Here is a 21,643-nt window from a genome sequence, read left to right on the forward strand (position 1 = left end):
TTTGATCGAAAAACAAACAAGTATAATTCGATAGTCATAAGTTGTCCCGAATAGACGTGCGAATATATATGGCGAGTGGTAAAATGCTGAATTCGTTGTTTGCCGAGTGTATTTTCACCATCGTCGAGTCGCAGGCGTCGTAAACTTATCTTAATTAAACTTGATACGAAGAGGTGTATGTTATACGGTGAAAAGTTGCCACATTTCTCGCTATTACTGTCTCTAGGAGAAAACTCTCGCACCCTCATCCACGTTGTTTGCCTCGCGACACTTTGCTCGAAAACACGTTGCTAAAACCAAACAACCCAACGTACTTCGCGCACTGCGTGTAGAAAATGTCCGTTTTTTTTTTCTATGCAATTGCACGTATCGAGGTATATGTATTTTCGCGACACGATGTAGGCTGAAAGATTGATTGGTTTCGCGTAAACTGAGGTATATCGTTACAAATGCAGAGAGTTGAAGGTTGAGACCATCGACATGCAAAACAATTTGAATAACTTTGCGAAACGTCCGAGGGACTCAACGCTGCACGATGTTAAACTTCGTCAACTATTCAGAGGTAAAAGTGGTAGAAAAAAAATCGCTATCATACTAGAGATACGTTCGTCGTCTAATTGCCCGTTGCGAAAAATGCAGCTACGTCCTTTCGAAGAATTTAAACTGCATTCTGTAATCTAGGCTTCCTCAGAACTACTGTAACTTTTCATGGATTCAGGTGAAAGGTAATTTATTTTTCTTTTGAAAGAGGGAGATTATATTTGAACGAATAAATTTTTATTCTATACATCGAATAATAAGCAAAATCTTTATTAATTGCTTGTAAAGTTAGGCTAATTGTCTTTTTTTACGTTTATAAATAAGTCTTCAAGTTTTTGGTTGATAGTATAAACCACATCGCGTTCAAATAAAAAACGAACCTTGTTGGTAATAAAACTATTCTTTCTCTTATTAGTTACATGGAAGAGATTAAAATTTGACACCTGGAACCCAGAGTATCAAAATTCGTATCAAACCGTTGTTACGACTGTGCTTATTTATTAAGATGAACGAGTTTTTGCGAAGAACTATCAAACTCTACGTGTGGACAGGAAGCTGGCCGATAAACGGAGCCCCGAGATTAATCGAAAATCTGCGATACGCGGCCGGATTATTGATCATAATCAGCATCGCGATAATGAACGGCTTTCAATACTTCGATCTTTACATGCACTGGGGAAACTGGAAACACTTTGCCGAAAAGGCCTATTTATTTTTCGCTTACACCTGCGTCATCGGCGAGGTATGATAAAAAAAAAAAAGAATTTATTTTTGAAATCTGTGGTAGGTCGAATCAAATAGACTAAAAAAAAAAAAGCAACGATAATAATTCTCTCAATTTTCACAGGGTGGAAACCTTCCGAAATTTTTCTCTGTAATTTCACAGTAGCGCGAAATGTGAAATATATTTATGTTTTCTCATCTCTCTCTCTCTCTCTCTCTCTTGCAGACCTTCGTATTTTATTCTCGTCGCGAGGAGATAATGTCACTGTCAGAGGAAATAACCAACTACGAGAATGAAATATTTTCGGAAAAAAACGACAGCGAGAAGGTCGAATTGCTGCGGGACGGTCAACGAAAGTCGAAATTTATCAACACTTTTCTTTGGCTCTTCATGTTCATGATCATCGTCTACATGGTGACGTGGCCAATGATCTACATGATAATCGTCGGCGATTACGATTCGAGAATTTTACCCATACCGGTTCAATACCCATTCAGTTTAAATTCCACGGGTAGATGATTACTCAAATAATTATAATTGAACGGCTATAATTAGAATTAAACTTACGACGACGATGATTTCACGTTTTCGATCATAAATCATTGAATTGAATTGCAGAGAATTACGCCGCGGTTTACCTGAGCGACGCGATGACAGAGTTTTTGGTGACAACGCACTCGCTGGCCTTCGACTCGCTATTCGTCGCGTATATTTTCTTCGCCCTTGCTCGTCTCAAGATACTTCGACATTCTATCGAACAATTGCCCCTCACAGCGCAACGGAAATTAATGATCCTTGTAAAAAATCGAGACGATTTTATCGTAACCCCCGTCACAAGGAAAACATTGGAAATGATTTTTCAGGATGAACTGAAGAAATGCATACAGGAACATCAGAGAATCATTACGTGAGCAGCGATATTTTTATTACCAAGATAACCTGCAGGTGGAAAAAAAATTTTCATGAAACGTGCAAAGTTAGGAAAAACGAATTGTTATTTCTTTTTTTTCTTTCAACGCTTATAGACAATTCTTCGGAAATTATCCCTTGTATAAATATACTCAAAGAAAATTTATTTGAAAATCAAAATTGAATTTCTATTAAAATTATGATGGTAATAATATTAATAATAACAATAATCAATTAAAACTTTGACGATTCATTTTTCAGGTTTTGCAAAACTGTCGACTCTTTGTTAAGCCCGGTTCTATTCGGCGTGTTTATAACTTACTCAATGATCATTTGCCTCCTCCTATTTCACCTTTTAATGGTAATTATGCGTGGCACGGTTGATTGTATTCTTGATTAGAATATAAATTGACATGTCGGAAGTGAAATAACACTACGTGACACTGTGGGATATTTTTTATTTTCACATTTCTTACTCCATCTTTCATCGTTTAGACGGGAATGAGTACGGATTTACTGCAACCAGGACAGATCCTGATGTTCTCATTGCTGACTTTGTTTCGTTACTACTGGTGCGGCGACGAGTTAACGAACGAAGTAAATTTATGAAAATTTTGAAAAATCGCGGTACAATAGTAAAATAGTACATTGGAAACTGAAATTAGTTGGGAATGAAATTGAAAAAAAAAAAGTAACACGCAAGTTGGAAATTCACTTTCACTGATTTTTACCAGGGTCTGAAGATCGGCGAATCGGTATTGGGCATAAATTGGTACGATTTCGGCAAGAGTAATGCGAAAACTATTATTTCCATGGTTCTACGTTCGCAGAAGCCGATTTATCTCACCGTTGGAAAGTTCTACATGGTAACACTGGAAACCTATTTATCCGTGAGTACGTAAAAGAATTTGAAAAAAACAAAAACAAAAGAAACAAATACAGCGCCAAATATAGTTTTCTAAAATCTTTTTAGCTGCTGAGTAGCGCCTACTCCTATTTTGCATTGATGAAACAATTCATGTAGCGGCCGTGAAACTCGTGCTCTATGGTTTCGAATGGCTTTTGCATGATCTAAAAAAGTTAAACATAACTGCAAAAGTTCTATCACAATATTGTACGAGAACAAATTTAAGCGAAAAATTTTCGGTAAGTGTTCAACAATGAACATTTCATTGAAAATAATATGTTACACGAATGTGTATTTATTTTTTATTTTTTCTTTCGAATTCACACGTTTAATAGTAGTAGGCATAGAAAATAAGACGTCTGTTGTAATTTGAGCTCTAAATGATAATATTTAGCGATTCCTGAACGCAATTTTTCATTTTTCATTTAATAAACACGCGAAAATAATTTCAGTTACTACTGAATTTTGTAGCTCAGTAACGAGGCGACGTAAATAAATTTCCGTTACGCATTTTTGTAGCAAATTCAATGCTCTAAAAAATAGGTCTCTTATGATTTTTTAATAACTCAAATCTTTGAAAAGTTATTCAAGGTTAAAGCTGAAATCATGTAAAAATTCACTTTTTTTTTCGCAAGGCATTTCATCCGCTACAAAATCGTGTCATTTGATTAATTATCAACTAAAGATAATTAATTTTTGTTAAGAAAAAAAAAAGTTGCTACTAAAGTTGAATTATATACATTACATATATTATTACATGTGATAATTATAAAATAAATTTACTCGAGTTAAAAATTAATTGAATGACACGATTCCGCAGCGGCTGAAATGCTTTACGAAATAACAAAAAACTCATAACATTTTCTAACAAGTCTAGTCTGTATACATTGAATAATTTATAAGCCGAGATGTGTGAGGGCGGTATGTCTGCTGCAGGAAAATGTGATTATTAATTTAATTTATGAGAACGGGTGTCTGCGGCAGGCCGCAAACATGTGCGGTCGACACCTCTTCACCTTTATGCCCGCCCGCTGTCCGGAGAGCGGGTTACATTTTATATAACTTATTTATAAGAGCGGAAAGAGGAAGGGCGTTGTTGAATTATACGAGGGGAGCGATTAGGGATTTTAGAAATCAGTCATTCATCCGGTACTTACGTTCGCAACTGCTGGTGTTGTACGTATTTTGTATTATTTATCAAGCGTTTGATTCATTTTCGAAAAAGAAAATCAATTTTCCCCCTCGATTTAAAATGACAGATATAAACAAAAACCGTGGTTCATCCTCTGAAATCATGAGCGATGTTTTTTTTTTGTTCCTCATCACGTGGTTATTAACAATTTAATTATTTAATATATTCTCCAACTGTTCAAACTACAATAACTGTCCATTCGTGTGACAAATGAATCATTACACGCGATAACAATAAACTTGTTAATTCTAAAATTTTATGACAGATATAATCTAAATATAATAATGCGATAGTAATCAATGCCGACAGTTTATTATCAGACAACAATTATTAATCGCGTCGTGTTCACGACTTCGCTAAAAAGACGGTGCAAAATCAGTTTGCAGATGTTTCAGCATTCACCGATATTTCGAAACAGCTCCGATAATTCACCGGCTAGAATAATGCATCATGTATTTGAAGAAAAAAGAAACAGTCCCTGCACAGAAGTGTACCATTTTTCAATCTCTCCCGATTCCACATATCGGTCATACATTCTTGAAGTAGAAATAAAAATCCTGAACTTGTGCACGGATAATACGTAAAAATCGTAAAATTAATGGTATATCGGTATCGTGTGAAAATATCCAGGCCAGAACGTGTAAAAATTGCATATACAAAACGAATATACATTCGCGGTATCGTTATAGAGAGAGAGAGAGAGAGAGAGAGAGAGAGAGAGAGAGGAAAAAAAAAGATAGAAGCATCGAGCAGTTTTAGGTTGATTTCGCCTTTGATGCACGCCAGGCGTGTTGCATGGCCCAAATTGAAAGAGGCCGCATATACCCGATGGCTCGGTAAAATTTGTTCTCATAAAGGGCTTCCGGACTCTCGAAACCCATGCCAATTTTCTCGTAAACAGTCCTGTAGACCCCCTCGGCGGTCTTGAATCCAATTTCCGGCATCCCCTGCAGAACCGACGAAATTGAGCAGTTAATTAATTAATTAATTAATTAAAGGTTCTGAAATCAGTCTTGCATCAAACGGGTAACGGGAAACGTCCGATTCCCCCTTTCAATTCACCTCGTGAATCATCAGCGCCGCCAGACCGTAGGTAACACCAGTCCACATCTCTTCGCTCTGTATCGTCAGTGTGTCGATACCCCCTGACGGCATGTAACCGTTAACCGCACCCTGAGTTCCGTTTTTGTATTTCATTACGTTATTTTCGTATATCGTCTCCAGTGCCGACTTCACTTTGTCCTCCGGGAATACCTGTTAAGAATTATCAAAAATAATCGATTATTTTTCAAACACGATTAATCGATCGACTCTTATTATTTTTCCTTGCTATTGGGTTTTGTTTTTTATTCCCGCGAACGACGCGTAATAATACTATACCTATTTGATATAATAGAAGTGAAAGATAAATGAATATTTTTACCTGTAATTGAAAAATATTATCAATTGGACTATAAATTGTCAAAAAGAAAAACTTTTCCTCTATTTTGAGACTACGTGCTAAAATATACGAAATTTTGGTTTCATATGCACCGTTTGAAAAAACAATACGCAATAATCGATTAGTCGATTCAATTTTACCGATTCAATCAAATCGTATTAGATTATTTTTTTTCAACTCGATTAATCGATGCATCGATTATTTTTAGCTCAAACGCCGTCGCTATTTAAATCGCTGTATTACATATCACGTGTATTGGTACAGGGAAAATAATTAGGGAAGAAAATCGAGAGAATCCAAGGCAGAGGAAAGAAAAATTCGGTGGGCTCGAAAAATTGGACAAACTTTCAAAATTTATACTTTTATAGTCTGAGAATGCTGTCTCCAAATTTCAAGTGAATCGCGAAACTATTCACCAATCAAAATGATCACCGTTATCGTGAATAAAAATTTTATTCGATTGAAAAAATATGGAAATGAAGCTCAATCTGCATTATTTCGAATGAAACAAACGCCGATGGAATTTAATAATTCGCTGTCAAGATATAAATTTCGAAAGTTCACCAACTTTTTAGCCGTCTACTCGTTCATTAGTGTTTTTTTTTTTCTCTCGTCAATCTTTACGTCTGATTAAAATTTAATCTCCGGTTTTGTTTCGAATAATAAAATTCTCCACTTATTTGTGGAAATTGATTTACGGCATTTCAGAATTCATTCGTGTTTAACCAACACTGATAATACTAATTTTCATATAATCGATATACGACGGCAATAAATACATTCTCGAAGCCCCTGTGTAATTGCTTTCGGTAGACACAAAGCTCATCAAAATAGACAAATTGGCGGTGTAAAGCCATTGCAATATAGTTGGTCTCGTTATTAGCTATAGTAGAATAGTGCAAGGATGGGTGTTTATCGATGACCGCAGTAAAGGATGGAGGCATGTCAAATCCCATAAAAGCAAATGTCGCGGCGTTTATGGTTCGCGGTTTTCGAAAACCGCCGAGTTCACCGACGATACGTGTTACTTATATACGTATAAACTACTGAAGTTGGCTTCATGGAAACGGCACAATGCACCAAAATGTTGGATACCGCACAACCGCGTAACGAAACTAACGATTATAGTTTCCCGATCGATTTTCACGTTTATCTTCAGGCACATAATTATTACGCCGACTGAAAATCGAGCTGAAGAATGAAAACGAAGAAATAACTTTGGAATTTCAACTTTCGAGATAATTAACTCACAATTGGTAGCAAAAAACTATCGACATATGAACCGAAGCGTAATATTGTTGAGATCCGGTTTAAATTGTAAAACAAAACAAGAAAGTATCGATTAATCAAGTAAATTACAGAGAAATAAATTGAAGAGTTAAAAAATACGATTGAACGATTTAAAAAATTATAAACATCACACGTATTACTCACTTCGTGACCAAAACCAGACGCTTGCAGGAACCACTGACCACATAATTGATCGCTCATTATGGTTTTGCTGTACGTTTTTTTCGCCGTATCAAAGTTATAGTATTTACCTGAATCAAAGTGCGAAAGAATTTATGAAAAAATTTATTATTTTAGTATAATAAGCAGGCGTCATAGAATTTTAGTAACGATTCAAAAGCGGAAAATAACTGTGTGTAAAATATTCCAAAAATAAAGTTTATTATTCTATTTGCTCACCATTCCAGAGATTGGTGTCGAAAGCTGCCTTGCCTTTTTCCAACGTTTCCAAATACCTTTTCTGGTCCTCCTCGTGTCCGAGAATCTCTGCGATCTTAGAAACGCATTTTAGAGCAGCCAGCCAAAGACCGCCGCAGTATGCGCTGAAAATGATTATTTCTTATCGAATTTATACCGTTTCATAGGTATATTCTTGATCGAAGATAAATACGTGAAGAAAGATCTTCGAAAGATATATTTTTTATAGTAAATAAAATTTTCGAATGACATTTTTGATCCAGACTACATCCGTCGAATGCGTTCGAATTTTTGGTAGCTGAATATAGGTGTTGACTTTTTCTAAGAACGTTTAGCGGAAGTTTAAAGATAAATTTTTCTCCAGCAAAATGACAGAATAAAATATTTGACCGAGTAAACTTCATACGAATACGAAAAAAAGAACAATTATTTTCAAATCCTTCCTCAGAGTTTTCACGCTGTAAAACATTCAGGTTGGACGTGTAATGCATGTTGTCGTCACGTCGCTTCCGTTTCGCGTTTTAAATATTTCAAATTATAGGCTGTTCCTCGTGCGCCTGCAGTTTCCGTTCACGCAAACGACCGCAATAAATACTTTCCGTCCACGGTATTTTGAGTTTATACTCAGCAGCGTGCATGGCGGCGTAAAAACGGCAGTAAAAAATGAAGAAGCAACTCACATGCACATATATACAAGCACGAAAGTGACGAATAATAAAGTTTAGCACATATTTACGTTTACGGTATGCCATAAACTCGATAGATTTTCTTACTACAACTCTATTTCTGACTTCCATCTATTTCTCTTTTTTTTCCCCACATTTTAATTTTATTGTCCTTTTTATCTACTTTTTTTTCGTTCCTTTCTGTACAATAATAATAATTATTATGCGACTGATTTAATTAGTAACGATGAGTTTTTAGTTTTATATTATAAATGGATTGAGATGGAATGCATCCAAAAATATTTACCTGTTTCCCGTCATCACCCAAGTATCGTAAGTCTGGTCGGGGAATCCTCCGTTTTCTATTAACCCGTCACCGTCTTTGTCCCAAGTCAAACTTACGTCCATCACCTTTAATTGCGTACAGAGGAAATGTGAAAGCGTATTTTATCCTCAATGTGCAGTCGGCAAAGACACGAATATGTAACAAAAATATATGTAAACTATAACTAATGATGGAATCGACAGAAGATGGAAGAAAAACCTGAAATAATCCAATTGATGTATAATTTTATTTCACGTGCAAGTTAGATGTGACATTTTAACATTCATACGTATACCTAAATTCTGAGAATATCGAAACGGAAAAGAAAATCGAGACCAAACAACAAAATTAATTTTAATTCTAACAAAGTCAGTTATAACAGTAGAGTAGTAAGAATAATTCTGCGCACAGATCCCGATACCGACATGTTACCGACACTTTGGCCGCTTCACAGCTCAGACACAAACCCTTTTTCGCATGTGGGTCATCCCCGCCGTGACCGACTTTATCGATCGCCGGAAAAAAAGGGTTTGTGTCTAGGGAACATGTCGGTAAGATGTCGGTATCGGGATCTGTGCGTAGAACTGGACATCTCTCTTACCTGTTTAATGACCGGCCACAAATCCCTGAGATATTCAACATCCCCGGATAATTTGTAATCCCGATAGCAGCTGAGTACATATTTCGGATTGAGGTCTCGCCACTCGGAAACGTCATGAACCGGATATGAATTGATGAGCTTGAAGGGTTCCTCATCTGTGGGTTAAACGAAAATAACAAAATTACTAATCCCATTAAAAAAGTACGGTAAAATCTGTATGAAAAATATCGTATTAAATAATTTTCTGATTACACGGATCGCCGATATCGTGAGGCACCGATCCCTTGATTTTTCTCGCTAGCTTCGCACCGTCGTAAAGTGTCGTCCACACTGTTGTGTCTTCGGCGTTTATTGTGTCGCGAAATTCGTACTGGAGAACAGCCTGGAGCTTTGGCCAAAGCTGGGCGAGGGCAAAGGCTGCGTAAAAATGAACGTCGTAGGTGTTGTACATCCGGTATTCGTGACCTTCGAGGTAGGCGAAGCGGCCATATTCCTTCCTGCAGACTCAGAGAATCGAATCATTTATTGATGAAATTATGAAAAAGTATTTATCCTCCAAATTTTAAGTTTGATTTCACAAAATGCAATGAAACGTTTTACCTTCTTTATTTACGATATTAATTAATTTAAAAAAGTGTCGAAACAAATAACCGATTCTGTTTATATTTAACAAAGAGAAGGGTGTCGAATAATTAGATATTTTATAAAATTGCTGTCAACAATTCAACAAAAGAAAAACTTTACTCAAGTTTGAGATATTTTCAGCGAATTTAAATAATTACTCAACTTTTCTCTGCAGAAAGAATTAAAGAGAACCCTAAATCGGTTGATGGATGGTTTATCATCTTCTGTTGAAATGAACGATTGGTACACGGAACGAAATCACTTGATCCTCACCTCAGATCGGAGTCTGGATAATCGTCGGAATCGTCGCTTCGTATCCATATCGTGCCGCCGTCAGTGACGAAGTAAAGCTCGTTAAATAAAGCACTTTTGTACCACTCGGGTAGACCAGGATCGTCCAGCACCTCCCGTTGCCAATCGTCTATGTCCTTTTCCCACGATTTATAGCTGGACAAAGCGTACCTGGATATTTCCGGGGCGGCCGATCGTTCCGACTCGGAAAAATACTTGGTGTAATACCTTCGAATTAAAAGATAAACATCACGATTAAGAATTGAAAAATAAGTTATGATTTATCTAAGAATGCGATGATTCTCGTTATTGCTAGTATTTTCAAATTCTTAATTGAGGTCATTCAATTATTCAGTCACAAATATTGTTTCCTCCTTTAATTATATCATTATCATATTCAATATTCAATTATCTATCAGCCACTTATTTTTCTAGCATAAACAATTTAATCTATCAATTGTAATCTGTGTTAAGTCGTCTGTTTAGTGGTTTGGGAAATTCCTTGCGTCGTTAATCATAACAGTTTCCTGCAGGTCATCATAACGTCATTTTACAGCTTTCATGATTCTGATACGATTCACGTACCTTAAATATTCTCTCATTTTAAAATGAAACTGTATCTTCGGCATATCCCAGACAAGAGAGAATTCAACTTCCTCGGTTTGATCGGCTTTCACTAAAACCCGAGACGATACCGCTGCGGCAATGGCGCCATCTGTATAATCATTTATTTATTCAATCGTTATAAAGACCATCGGTGATAAAAAAAAAAAAAAAATCACCAATAACAGGGCAATCAAGGATTATTACCGCACAGTTATACACGCGAGAGAAAATAATTAGTCAAAGTAGACCAATTCGGGGAATGAAAAATTTCTCCAATAATTCAATGTTCCATGTAATTTTTGGAGCAAAAAAAAAAAAATACTGGCCATCAAGAATAAGCGATTACCAGTCTTTGGCGATGTTCTGATCGACCTTTCGTCCAGTTTTCCATCGGTCTCGAGGTCCTCCCAGATCTGCTCGCCGTCTCCTGTCGGATCAAAGCTCAGGGTTCGCGTAACTTTTACTCCGTCCCTCGACCTGGAACTGATCGCGTAGGTGCAAGGCATGCCGTTGATTTCCTGGTGAATCATCACCCCGGAAACGTCATCATCGCCGTCGAAATGCTCGTTCCATTTATCGCCTGATTGGATAAGTACAGCAGTCATGGTTTACGACAGTTCGCTCTTTATCTTGGGGAAATAATGTGACCGGATTGTCACTTTCAAATCCGGTGGCTACGTAGATAAACTATTATGAGCATAAATTACGGTATCGTTACCGAAAACGATTCTTATCTTATGAAATTAAAAAAAAAACGTCTGACCATATTTGGCTCGTCACCAGTCGACTGCCTGTTATTGGTAATTGACTTCAATGTTGATAATCTGACTGCAAATTGCAATTTTGTCAGGTTCATACGTAGCACGAAGCTGCGATTAGACTGCTCGAAGTGAACGAGTTTATCAAATTGACGTGTTAGTTTCTCCAACACAGGTCTAGAAAAATATTTTATTTCAGCTGCATGGGATGTTTTTGGTAAATATCATGTTTTCGAGTGTGCTGAATCAAAAAATGACTTCCATTTCCTTCCATCACGTACACATTTTCTTCTTCTCTTTGATTTATCTTCGAATACGCTTCCGCTTTCCATTTCCTGTTTCCCTATTTGTATTTATTCTTGAGTGTCACTCTGATACATATCAAACAAAAGTAAGAAATCACTTTTGCATAGAACTTTTCTAATCAAGAATAATATACCATATTTTTAGTTAAAAGGGAGTTTCACTGTAAATAAAACTACAAACGCGAGTTCGAGAAAAAACCTGACGTGATGGAATTTTGTATTGTTCCCGGTTTCAGAGAGTGAAAATCTATACTGTGACACGTAAAGATGATTGTTTCGAATAACTTGAATTATTCACGAACCTTCCTTGTCGCTGATTTTGTTTCCGTTACCATTCCTGAACGTGAACGTGACACTGACGTAGAGATCCTGATCGGAGCGGTTTTCAACGTCCCAAATGAAGACAGCGCAAGGCAGTGAACTGTCTTTGTAATTATTCGGTATCACCGGAGACACTTGACGACACGTTAATCTAACTTTGTGATCCTCTATATCGTAGGTTGTCCAAGCACGAGGGTAAAGCCCCGTATACGAGGCTTTCGAACCGTCAAATCCCCATTTCCAAGACTTCAGGCATTTCGGTTTGCTAAAAATAATAAATACGGTCAGACAGGTGTGTCAACGGATAGTTTCGCTACAAAAATTTGAAAAATTGAATTGAACGTCAACATTTTTCTACACAATTTTCTTTTTTCATAACGTCCCTGGTAAAAATGATTTCTACAATTTTCTACGAATTTTTAGAGAATTTGCAACAGTACGTATAATTTTACAAAATTGTAAGTATGCATAGTTTCTCATAAAATCTTGTAGATTTAAATGAAGATTTGTATTTTTTTAGTGAAAAAATCTAAATGACACAATTTTTAAACAAAATTAATAATTCTTCATGATAAACTATGCATATTTACAATTTTGTACGAAATAATACGAAATGTTCCAATTTCTGCGTAAAGTCGTAGTAGTAGAAATTTTCGCCAGGGGTGACAAATATTTATTTTAGGATATTAATAATATCACCTCTCGGTCGACAGAACTTGATGGTAAACAGTTTTTCCGGTGGCGTCTTGAATCGTGAGGATGAATTGATTGGCCAGAACAGTTTCGTACTCGTATATACCGGGTCGCAAACTGTATCTGCAGAATTCGCCTCTGAACCCGCGATTCATCGACCCACCTCCAATTCCGCCGATTGGTACACCTGCGTGTATAATTTTTCGATCTGATAATTGAGTACAGACTAGACAATGAGTTCCGGGTACATCTTAAATATCACGGAGTGAAGAAACATAAGAAAAACCTGAGGTAAAACAAGATGAAGAATTCGCTTTTCTCACCGTAAATCTGTTTTCCAGTCTGCATATTTACGTAATCCATCATTGGTCTTCGATCTCCTCTCGTTGTCCTTGCGAAAAACGAGACATACCTGCAAGAATGGCAATGAAAAATTAATAAAAACTCAATGATTCGCTGATGTTCGCGTTTTCATTATCCAGATGGGACGATTGATTGATTTTTAAATACAAATTATCAGTTTGAAATTCAGTACCGAATCAGTTCACAGAAAATCTAATATCAATTCCTACATTCGGACTGCGGTAGATCCGGATTTCCTTTAATAGTTTGCCGACGTGATATATAATTTAAAAAATGAAGAGTATTAATAACCTAAGCGTTTCATAGAGTAAAATATGAATTCCATGTTTTAGAAATCCAAAAATCGATAAGCTCTTGATTTTTTCTAATTCGAACCGTTCAAATACCATCAGAAACGTTTTGAAAATCTATCATTCGACATTTAAATCGGGTAAACGAAAATAAAATGTGCTGGAAAAAACTATTCCTGAAACGTTGAATTTCAAATATTCAAACTCCGTTCGAATTTCCCGCCATTCGAATTCACGCGCTAACGTCGTGCAATCTGAATAAACGAGCGAGTCGGGTGCGCAATGAGTTGTGCGCATGTTTACTCGGGGCGTTTCTTACGCGACTAGATACCGCGTTGTTCACGTTATAAATGATTGACTGGAAGATGCAAAGCATCGAACGAACCTGTAGGCGAGCGGCAAAAGCTGAGGAAGTTGCTTGAGGCGCACGGTTGCAGCTTGTTTCCATTTTTCTGGGTACTTGTGGTTGAGTTTCAACTTAAAACCGTAATCCGGCGGGGGTTTAACGACCCGCTCGACTTTTCCGTTGACTTTCGGGGCCTGAACGTCGTCCATGACGATTCGACGCGACGCCTGGATTTAAACGACTATGCGCGTCACTCGCTCGACGCGATTAGACTAAAAGCGTTTAAGGTTTCCTGGTGCGTTTAGAAGGCCCGTCGATAGAATTCGGCATCCTCGACTTTGTCCCGCTTATCAGCGTAACGCAACGCGGCACACGTGCATGTAATAGACCAGTAAATAAATTAAGCATGAAAGTTACCACTTTTTCATATTAAGCCGGAAACTTGATCTAAGGGTAATTCGATGACGCTGAGTCAAATGGTGATAATAATTTTGCAATCAACCGCCGAGATTATTGTAGAAAAAAAAGTTTAAACCGTAAAAATCGGAACCTAATAACTTTGTCAGAAAATAAGTCAGACAAAAGTTGATGGGAAAAAAAAATAAAAAAGCTTGAAAAGTATCCTATCTTCGTCTTCGTATTTTCAGAAATAAGGGAGAAAAAACCGAAAATCAAGCATTCGATTCGAATTACACTTAGATCAAGTTTCCGGATTCATACTTGAAAAGTACTATACTTCACTATATCCAGTGAATGCGGTGTCGATTATTGCTCAACGATATCGAATTGTCAGCTACCTGTATGATAACATGAGGAAAAGCTGTTGTAAATATTCAAATCGCCGGTGTACAATTATGTAATCATATTTGCGACCGCTGTGTCATTGAACTGTAAACACTTTCGATAGGTACAATTGTAACGAATGGACGTTTTATCGTATTATCTATAAAGTAGCTTATCGCCACGTGTGCGTAACAAATATAAATATGGGCGGTTGATATTGGAATGATTTCATCAGATGGTTGAAAATTATCTCGTATCACAGAAAATATTGAGTAAATTCTTACAAAAATTTCAAAAACATAATTGAGACAATTTTTTCACCTCTACTTTTATCTCAATTCCAAACTAGAATATTATACGTAATCTAGAAATGGATTTTTTTTTCTGTTTACATTGACACATCCGCAGCAAAGTGAGGGAGAAAATTAAAAGCTGATTTTTCAGTCTCCTTTGTAAAATGAGTAACGCGATAAAAATGGATTGGCTCAGCTCCGCCGAAGGCGAGTCGTTACTGCATCACTTTTACGCTCGTTCGACTAATAAGAGACGATTTTACGGTACGAAGGTTATACATATTAAATATTAATGGGCATAACATACACAACATCTAATTACACTTGCCAATAATTTTTTTTATAACAACAAGGAAGATGCTTACTGATTTTGAAATACCTATCTACCCTCATCGTTATAAAACCATATATACTTTGAATCAATCAGGTCTAGATTTTGTGTTACAGCTATTCAGAGCATTTTGTTACTTACTATAAACGCCAGTTAATTAATTACAATAAATAGCAAAACAATCTTAATCAAAAAAGGTACAAAGTTTTGTTGACCAGTGTACTGTAACACTATATACAACCTGATATTTGTTCACAAAAACTGTATTTTTGAAAAAAACTAAAAAAATCATATTACAATAAAACTATTCGTATCTAAAATATTCTAATATCAATTCTATTACACTAAACCTTGTTCCTAACATAATCAGTTAAAATTTTTCACGTTACACATAAAAATTTCGATCTGAATAATTTAAAACCGTGCAGGTGTATTGGAAAGACCACCGATACCATCGTCGATAGAAGAAGTCTCGTACAAAATATTCATGGCAGGAAAATCGGGTGTCGGGAAGACTTGCGTCGTGTCGCGTCTTTCCGGAATAAAAGGATCATCGTCGAGCGGAGTTTACGTCGAAACGAACGGTATAAAAAGAACGACGATATTCTGGCCTGTTAAAATATGGGACAAGGTTGTACTGTTCAAATTGCAATTCTGGGACGCATCTGAGAACAGCATCAAAAAGTACAGCCACATTTTACCCGTTGGTATACTTTAATATTATATGAATATATTTAATCGATTAATCGATTTCGATCGCCTAAAATATCGTGAAAATATCACCACACATCACTTTAATCGTTTATTCATTTCTCTTTTTGTTTTTTTTTTTTTTTGCAACCTGCAGGCCTGCAAAGACAAAGTCGACGCGATTTGCAGTGTATTTTCCTTCGACGATACGGCGACTTTCAACGACCTTCCACAGCTGATGAACTCAATGGCAGCGACGAAAGAAAAACCAGCTAGCATCGTGGTCGGAACAAGGTGACGATATCGTTTATTTGTCAGATAATTTGATGGTATAAATCCGAGGAAAAAAAAAACAAAGAAGCAGAAATAACGAATCAAAGAGTGTTTAAACAATTTCAGTTTCGATTTACGCAGGTACAAGGTTTGGTCGACGCTCGCCGTGTCCGATGTGCAGGTCAAGGAATTCGAAGACAAGTGGAAAGTGAAAGTGATAAGAATAGATACCAACAAGGCGGTGGCGAGACCCGAAATCTTCGATTGCTCCTATCAGCTGAACTGGATTTGTTCGGCGCTTTGGGACAGAGACCAAGAATTTATATCCAAACAAGTCGTACAAGTTTGATTCGACCGAAAAGATAAAGATTTTATTACAACAATCACACAAAACCTGCAAATGTCGTTTAACCGTTTTTGGTCCCAATGACTGTTGGATCCGTCCTAAAAAGAAAAAAAACCGTTGAAATAGAGACAACATAACGTATAAAACGCTGGGTAGAAAAATTTAAACAAATAAAATTTATACACTTACTCTCACCAATTGATCGTATAAATATTTTCCCCTTCGCCGTTGAATGCCGTGAAAAATATGAGGGTCGAAATTAGCAAGCCTAACGGATGCAGAAACGATATAACTTTCTCCATCCAAACGATCCATTTTTTACCAGCCTCGTGCTCGTTCTGTAAAAGAAAACGGAGTTTAATATAGCTCAGACTTTAAGCTTAGACTTAGAATCCTCCACCTCGTTGCAGCCGAAATTATCCACATCTGCCGGATTTAGATGATGAATTAGGATGCTCTCGGCCAGCGGTATGAGGATTAGAACCAGACAGATCAGAAACCAAATATCAAGGGCCTGAAAGTCGTTCAAAAGCTTAAGTGAAGCGCCGTAGTTAATCTTGGCTGTTGGCTTATCAAGTTTACCTTCAAGTGACTCAAGTTCCACGATCCGCAGTTAGAATTTAGAAACATGAAGAGAGTCCCGAGGAGAGATAATTGGCAGGTGATTATTCGCGTACGGATTCCTGCAAAATTTTCTTTCAACATACTTGTTAAATTACACAAGAATAGGCTTGTCGTTATTTTACCTGACGGTTTCATCCAGAGTGAACCGTAGGCAATCTTGACCAACGCAAAGCTCGGCAAAATGTTCTGGATAACTTCCCGACGACTGTATCTGGCCAGATAAATTTCCAGTACTAAAACACTGAAGTTCCCGGCGCTCCTCACTTCCGTTTCGTCGTAATCATTAAACCCCTGAATACGAAATTCACCGAATTCTCCATCCACTCGCGATTCAACTGCCCGGCCGTTACCGGAAGTCCATTCTAGACTGACTTCTTCGGCGGTGAATCTGTCTAAAAAAATCAAATAAATTGCAGAAATAATTTTAATGACAACAACTGTATCGTACATGATCATTGATAGACTCTGAAAAACTCACAGGATCCAATTTTTACATAGCAAATCTGTTTGTCAAAAGGATATCTCGTCAAGTCTTTCGTGCATCTTGGCTTCACCAGAAATCTGCAAGTTAAACACAATAAATTTACGCATTAATCGATATTCGATCTATTATTTTTAACTGACATATTTTTCTCGAACTTCTGCGTATTATTTTTGAATTTAGAATAGGTATGTTTTGCGTACTAACCGTTCGCTGTAAAAGACACTTCCGTCTGAAGTACCGCGCCAAAATTGAGTCCTGTCGTTCCCCGCAATATCCGGACAATTATTGCCAACGACGAATGTAATTTTCGGATTCCAAATTGCTCCCATCGCCGCCAATCTTCTCGTTTTATAATCCGGTCCCAGTCTGCTGTCGTTCCACCGCTGGGTCATCTCTAAATCAATTTCGACATCCTGCGGTGGTTTGAAAAAGTAGATTATAAAAAATTTTCCGACAAAAACGAGCTGTTCAAGTTCGAGTGTCCGATTTTTTTTTTTTTATCACTCACCAAATTCTTTGCGTCCAGAATATTAAACTCGTTAATCGTCAGCGACAATTTCACCGTTGTTACAGCTGAAAATATTGTTACCTCGTTTTGAAAGTTCGGCAAAAAAAAATATATCTTATAATCGCATAACTTTTCTATATTTCTATGTTTCTATACGTAGCATTGTTAAATATCATACCAGTTTCTTCTAACAAGGGTCGACTCCTCGATTCTTCGTTAGAAATTTCGCCATCCCGTTCAGACGCAAATTTCAAAGATGCTACTCTGACGTCGCAAGCTTTTCTCGCCGAAGCGTGACTCAAATATCTGAAGTTAAATCGTATAATTTGAGTATACAATTCAAGTAAACGACAAGCGAATACATTTCGCTTTGAAAAATTTAACAAGCGTTATTATTATACTCACAAGATTGTGATTATGAAATGATAGCGATAATTGCACAAATTGTTCGTCGATAAAGGAATCATTTTTTGATATTAAGAAAAATAATATCAAAAAGGAAAAATTATCGGTGCTGTCCTTCGCCTTCTTTCACGCTTCACAATTTCACTATCTCCGATTGTTACGAGCTCTGAACAGGCCGCGACTGTGACAAAATTCATCTTTCAAATCTCTGTTTAACTCATTATAATATTCGTAATTAAATATCGCCGCGTAGACCCGGCAGCAAAAACACTCCGTTTTTCCTCCGTCGATACGAAGCGCCGTTCGAGTTTCACACGATATAAAAGAGAGGAGCGGTTCAAAGCTACTCGGATTGTTAGGATTTTTTACGTATATTTAAGTATAAAGAAAGGAAAAGTGTACAAAATTTATCAAATACTATACCCAAACTACAGGTAGTAAGTGTTAGGTCAATTTATATATCGAAAAAATATTTCTAAATCTATCTTAATCGATATCAATCCGCCGATAAGAACATAATCGTATCAGAAATAAAATTATTTCTATTTTAAAAAACATGTACAGGCAATGGAAGAAAAAAAAAAAAAATTAAATGTTTATTCGAGTCAATAAATTATCCGCCGATCAATGTTGAATGAAAAATATTCCGTATAATACAGCCAATTTGTTTTTAGACATGTTACGTTTTCACAATCGTTCCTTAGCATCCCAATTAACACATAATATTCTTTAATTCACCCTACATGTATATTACGAGTAAAGTACCACCAAATCGTAGAATAGATACATAGATGAGACGACAACAAAGACCAAATAATATAAATGTGTCTTCGGAATGTGTTCTGAGAGGGGTTTTTACAAACAGGGAAAGAAAGAGAGCGAGAGAGCACGATTCTCTCCGAAAGAGATTTCCCACTTTTTAGGCAGGGGTCAATTTGGCCAATGGATAAACAAGGCTGTAGATACCAGCAGCGGAAGAAATGAGGCCGAGAAGTCCGACGACTCCAGGATTGAATCTGGTATAACCGAGAGAAGTTAGAGGTATGAAAATGTCGCAGCTATTTTTTATCGTGTCCACGAAAACATCCGTGTGATTCTTGACGCAACACAAAGCTCGAAACTGCACTGGCAGATCAAATTTACACGTTCTAACAGCCCGCGATTTCAATCCAGCCGTTTCCTGCTCCATTATTTTCGATATCTCATAGACGTCTCGTACAAGGTTCATCACTATTGCCATCAGCCAGTACTTGTTCGATACTTGATTCCACTTCTCAACGTTCACCTGGCAAATCCCTGCTCTGCCAACCCAGATTATGTGGTCTGCAAGCAGGAACAATGCGTTCGATATCTTGGACAACGTCATCGTTATTCTCACAACCAAATCTGGGTACCTCATTGACGACAATGCCGAGTATAACAAATCCAAACATCTTCCGAGCCGCAAAACTGTTTGGAAATAAAGTAAAAATTGAATTTTGGACTTAGTTTGTATGAGCTGCGAAGATTTCTTTAAATATACAAACATATATAATACCAGAATCGTAAACAAGAGCTTAAATATGAATGCTTCCTATCAAATTACTTCAAAATGATTAAAAATCTTGTGCTACAATGGCTTGGTTTACTTAGAAGAAATATTCTAACAACTTTTAGATTATTGTCTTTTCAATAAAATGGGCTTATCGTAGAGTAAAATTTACCGAATCTACTCAATTTTCAAGCCTTCTTACGATTTGAAACGAAACATCGATATCCAAACTTGTGGTTATAGTTCTATTACAACAAAAATAGTAAAAGGTATCGATTTTTGGCCAATCAACCTTCCTCAAAGTTATGTTTTTGCCATATGATGCGTCATGTATTTTTAATTCATATTGTTCTCAATATTAGAACATAGACTCCAGTTTTCCCTCAGCTTTCGAGGGCCTCAAATTTGAAAATTATGAAACATAGTTTAGACCAAACGAAGTTGTTGCTCAGCAGTTGACAAACAAAACATGACGAGAGATGAAAATTACGTTTTCGGAAGGAGCTGAAGGTGTATTCGAGGCTTTTGAGAATGTCAATTCTCTGCCTGGTCCGTTCTCCGTGTTGAACGAAATACCAACTCGCCCTGCTGCCGTACTGCAGTAATCTGAAACAGCAAGTTTTAAGAGAAAATTTATTTTGAGAAGCAAAGAAAAATTGCCAAATCACTTATCGCATAAATATGGCAGGTGCGAAGAATAAAAAAACAAGTCGAATGCAGCAAAGACATAACCTTATAATCTTGTCTCTTCCGGCAGTTTGATTGTTCAGCTTCACTATCACGTCCATTTCTCAGTTCTCGTAATTGCAGTTTCACCGAACCTCGTTTTTCGCCTCTTCTCACTTCGCGCACAACTCCTTTTACATAACTGCACGGCTCTTTAATTTACATATTTCACGGAAATTACACCGCTTTGTTTACCACCTGAGTTAGTAGTTACAGTGTTTTCAGCCTGCAACGGAGTTGGAAATCGACTATGACTGCACCCAGCCTGTAGAAAGAGAGAGAGAGAAAATGTAAGACGAAGGACATAGGTGGACAACTTCAGTTTACTCTATCCCTACACCTTTATGCTTTATGAGCATCCCCCCTCACTGACGTCAATGCTAATGACTTGACTCAACACGCACTTTGGGCATTGCGCAGCGGCCCAGACTTCTGGCCGACAAAATTCAAATAACACATCGTAATGATTTGAATCGATATTTAACAGCAAACAATGCAGCAAGTGTAGCTATTTCAATTTCAAGAATTTTAATTCCGGTACGAAAATACGTTCAAAGGTCCGACGAATTTTCATGAAAACATTTCAGTATCCATATTACGCCTAAAAAATCATTTTACCACCTTGCCGATATCGGCTATATACCATTGAATACTTTTATTATTATTTCTTATTTTTATAATAATTAATTTATTCCTTCTTTTAAATTTCGTTTCAAAAAATTGTAATACTTATAAGTGTTAACTTTAACAGTCTTTATTATATCATATCCATTATATTTTCTGTATAATTCATAATTCATGGGCTCGTTATGTCGTATTTTATAAATTTTTATATTTTCTGTTGTTTATATATATATATATTTTTTTCTTTTGTACGTATCATCAACAGACACATTTTACATATTATATATTGTATAAATAAAGATATGAATACAGCGTTTATTATCATACATCTTTGCTAGGTTATTACTTATATTAATGTTGTTTACCACTATCTTTCTATTACCTATTTATGTGTATGAATTTCGATTTGTACAACTG

General features: G+C 36.6%; 5 protein-coding genes across 9 annotated transcripts; 2 read left to right on the forward strand and 3 right to left on the reverse strand.

The window, feature by feature from the left end:
- Positions 1-652: 652 nt before the first annotated feature.
- On the forward strand, positions 653-10,124 carry LOC124223889 (odorant receptor Or2-like). Of its 3 annotated transcripts, XR_011177611.1 has the most exons (9): positions 653-725; positions 956-1,282; positions 1,490-1,775; positions 1,883-2,171; positions 2,435-2,534; positions 2,669-2,770; positions 2,908-3,063; positions 3,147-3,319; positions 9,811-10,124. XR_011177611.1 is itself a non-coding variant. In XM_046636252.2 (8 exons), exons 2-8 carry the CDS (start codon positions 1,046-1,048, stop codon positions 3,155-3,157), a joined length of 1,185 nt encoding a protein of 394 aa, XP_046492208.1. In that variant the 5' UTR covers positions 653-725; positions 956-1,045; the 3' UTR covers positions 3,158-4,290. The 3 variants fall into 3 exon arrangements, 2 of the variants coding, with proteins under 2 accessions (XP_046492208.1, XP_046492206.1); XM_046636252.2 differs by lacking the exon at positions 9,811-10,124 and having other exon boundaries at positions 2,908-3,067; positions 3,147-4,290; XM_046636250.2 differs by lacking the exon at positions 9,811-10,124 and having other exon boundaries at positions 3,147-4,290.
- Positions 4,569-13,877, reverse strand: LOC124223883 (non-lysosomal glucosylceramidase). 2 transcript variants are annotated; one of them, XM_046636242.2, is made up of 14 exons: positions 13,648-13,875; positions 12,933-13,021; positions 12,616-12,796; positions 11,898-12,181; positions 10,879-11,112; positions 10,512-10,641; positions 9,909-10,154; positions 9,264-9,508; positions 9,012-9,166; positions 8,393-8,496; positions 7,403-7,545; positions 7,148-7,254; positions 5,335-5,526; positions 4,569-5,219 (listed from the first exon to the last, which is right to left on the reverse strand). In XM_046636242.2, exons 1-14 carry the CDS (start codon positions 13,815-13,817, stop codon positions 5,028-5,030), a joined length of 2,472 nt encoding a protein of 823 aa, XP_046492198.1. In that variant the 5' UTR covers positions 13,818-13,875; the 3' UTR covers positions 4,569-5,027. The 2 variants fall into 2 exon arrangements, with proteins under 2 accessions (XP_046492198.1, XP_046492199.1); XM_046636243.2 differs by lacking the exons at positions 4,569-5,219; positions 7,148-7,254 and having other exon boundaries at positions 5,341-5,526; positions 13,648-13,877.
- LOC124223890 (ciliogenesis and planar polarity effector 2) lies at positions 13,593-16,327 on the forward strand. Of its 2 annotated transcripts, none has more exons than XM_046636254.2 (5): positions 13,593-13,718; positions 14,800-14,948; positions 15,444-15,718; positions 15,863-15,999; positions 16,120-16,327. In XM_046636254.2, the coding sequence occupies exons 2-5, from the start codon at positions 14,849-14,851 to the stop codon at positions 16,325-16,327; spliced, it is 720 nt and encodes a 239-aa protein (XP_046492210.1). In that variant the 5' UTR covers positions 13,593-13,718; positions 14,800-14,848. The 2 variants fall into 2 exon arrangements, with proteins under 2 accessions (XP_046492210.1, XP_046492211.1); XM_046636255.2 differs by having other exon boundaries at positions 13,599-13,988.
- Positions 15,724-18,620, reverse strand: LOC124223887 (glycine receptor subunit beta-type 4-like). Its single transcript, XM_046636249.2, has 10 exons — positions 18,346-18,620; positions 18,119-18,246; positions 17,941-18,005; positions 17,637-17,845; positions 17,427-17,509; positions 17,071-17,340; positions 16,907-17,007; positions 16,725-16,838; positions 16,514-16,662; positions 15,724-16,422 (listed from the first exon to the last, which is right to left on the reverse strand). The coding sequence occupies exons 1-9, from the start codon at positions 18,405-18,407 to the stop codon at positions 16,516-16,518; spliced, it is 1,179 nt and encodes a 392-aa protein (XP_046492205.1). The 5' UTR covers positions 18,408-18,620; the 3' UTR covers positions 15,724-16,422; positions 16,514-16,515.
- Positions 18,621-18,697: 77 nt separating this feature from the next.
- On the reverse strand, positions 18,698-20,946 carry Pex11ab (peroxin 11). Its single transcript, XM_046636257.2, has 3 exons — positions 20,609-20,946; positions 20,367-20,482; positions 18,698-19,794 (listed from the first exon to the last, which is right to left on the reverse strand). The coding sequence occupies exons 1-3, from the start codon at positions 20,662-20,664 to the stop codon at positions 19,265-19,267; spliced, it is 702 nt and encodes a 233-aa protein (XP_046492213.1). The 5' UTR covers positions 20,665-20,946; the 3' UTR covers positions 18,698-19,264.
- Positions 20,947-21,643: the final 697 nt, after the last annotated feature.

This window comes from Neodiprion pinetum, chromosome 7 (assembly GCF_021155775.2).
Source record: "Neodiprion pinetum isolate iyNeoPine1 chromosome 7, iyNeoPine1.2, whole genome shotgun sequence".
In the NCBI taxonomy this organism is placed as follows: Eukaryota; Metazoa; Arthropoda; class Insecta; order Hymenoptera; family Diprionidae; genus Neodiprion; species Neodiprion pinetum.

Excerpts from the sequence above, each read along its gene's own strand:
- LOC124223889 (XM_046636250.2), top strand. The coding sequence starts at position 1,046 with ATGAACGAGTTTTTGCGAAGAACTATCAAACTCTACGTGTGGACAGGA. Across the intron at positions 1,283-1,489 it reads ACACCTGCGTCATCGGCGAG|ACCTTCGTATTTTATTCTCG; the intron begins GTATGATAAAAA and ends TCTCTCTTGCAG. Across the intron at positions 2,535-2,668 it reads TCCTATTTCACCTTTTAATG|ACGGGAATGAGTACGGATTT; the intron begins GTAATTATGCGT and ends TTCATCGTTTAG.
- LOC124223883 (XM_046636242.2), bottom strand. The coding sequence starts at position 13,817 with ATGGACGACGTTCAGGCCCCGAAAGTCAACGGAAAAGTCGAGCGGGTC. Across the intron at positions 9,167-9,263 it reads TCACGATATCGGCGATCCGT|ATGAGGAACCCTTCAAGCTC; the intron begins GTAATCAGAAAA and ends TTTAACCCACAG. Across the intron at positions 5,527-7,147 it reads CGTCTGGTTTTGGTCACGAA|GTATTCCCGGAGGACAAAGT; the intron begins GTGAGTAATACG and ends AATTCTTAACAG.
- LOC124223890 (XM_046636254.2), top strand. The coding sequence starts at position 14,849 with ATGAGTAACGCGATAAAAATGGATTGGCTCAGCTCCGCCGAAGGCGAG. Across the intron at positions 14,949-15,443 it reads TAATAAGAGACGATTTTACG|GTGTATTGGAAAGACCACCG; the intron begins GTACGAAGGTTA and ends AAAACCGTGCAG. Across the intron at positions 16,000-16,119 it reads AGCATCGTGGTCGGAACAAG|GTACAAGGTTTGGTCGACGC; the intron begins GTGACGATATCG and ends CGATTTACGCAG.
- LOC124223887 (XM_046636249.2), bottom strand. The coding sequence starts at position 18,407 with ATGATTCCTTTATCGACGAACAATTTGTGCAATTATCGCTATCATTTC. Across the intron at positions 17,510-17,636 it reads AGTGTCTTTTACAGCGAACG|ATTTCTGGTGAAGCCAAGAT; the intron begins GTTAGTACGCAA and ends TTTAACTTGCAG. Across the intron at positions 16,663-16,724 it reads ATAATTTCGGCTGCAACGAG|AACGAGCACGAGGCTGGTAA; the intron begins GTGGAGGATTCT and ends TTTCTTTTACAG.
- Pex11ab (XM_046636257.2), bottom strand. The coding sequence starts at position 20,664 with ATGGACGTGATAGTGAAGCTGAACAATCAAACTGCCGGAAGAGACAAG. Across the intron at positions 20,483-20,608 it reads GGAAGAGACAAGATTATAAG|ATTACTGCAGTACGGCAGCA; the intron begins GTTATGTCTTTG and ends TTGCTGTTTCAG. Across the intron at positions 19,795-20,366 it reads CTTCAGCTCCTTCCGAAAAC|TTTTGCGGCTCGGAAGATGT; the intron begins GTAATTTTCATC and ends ATTTCCAAACAG.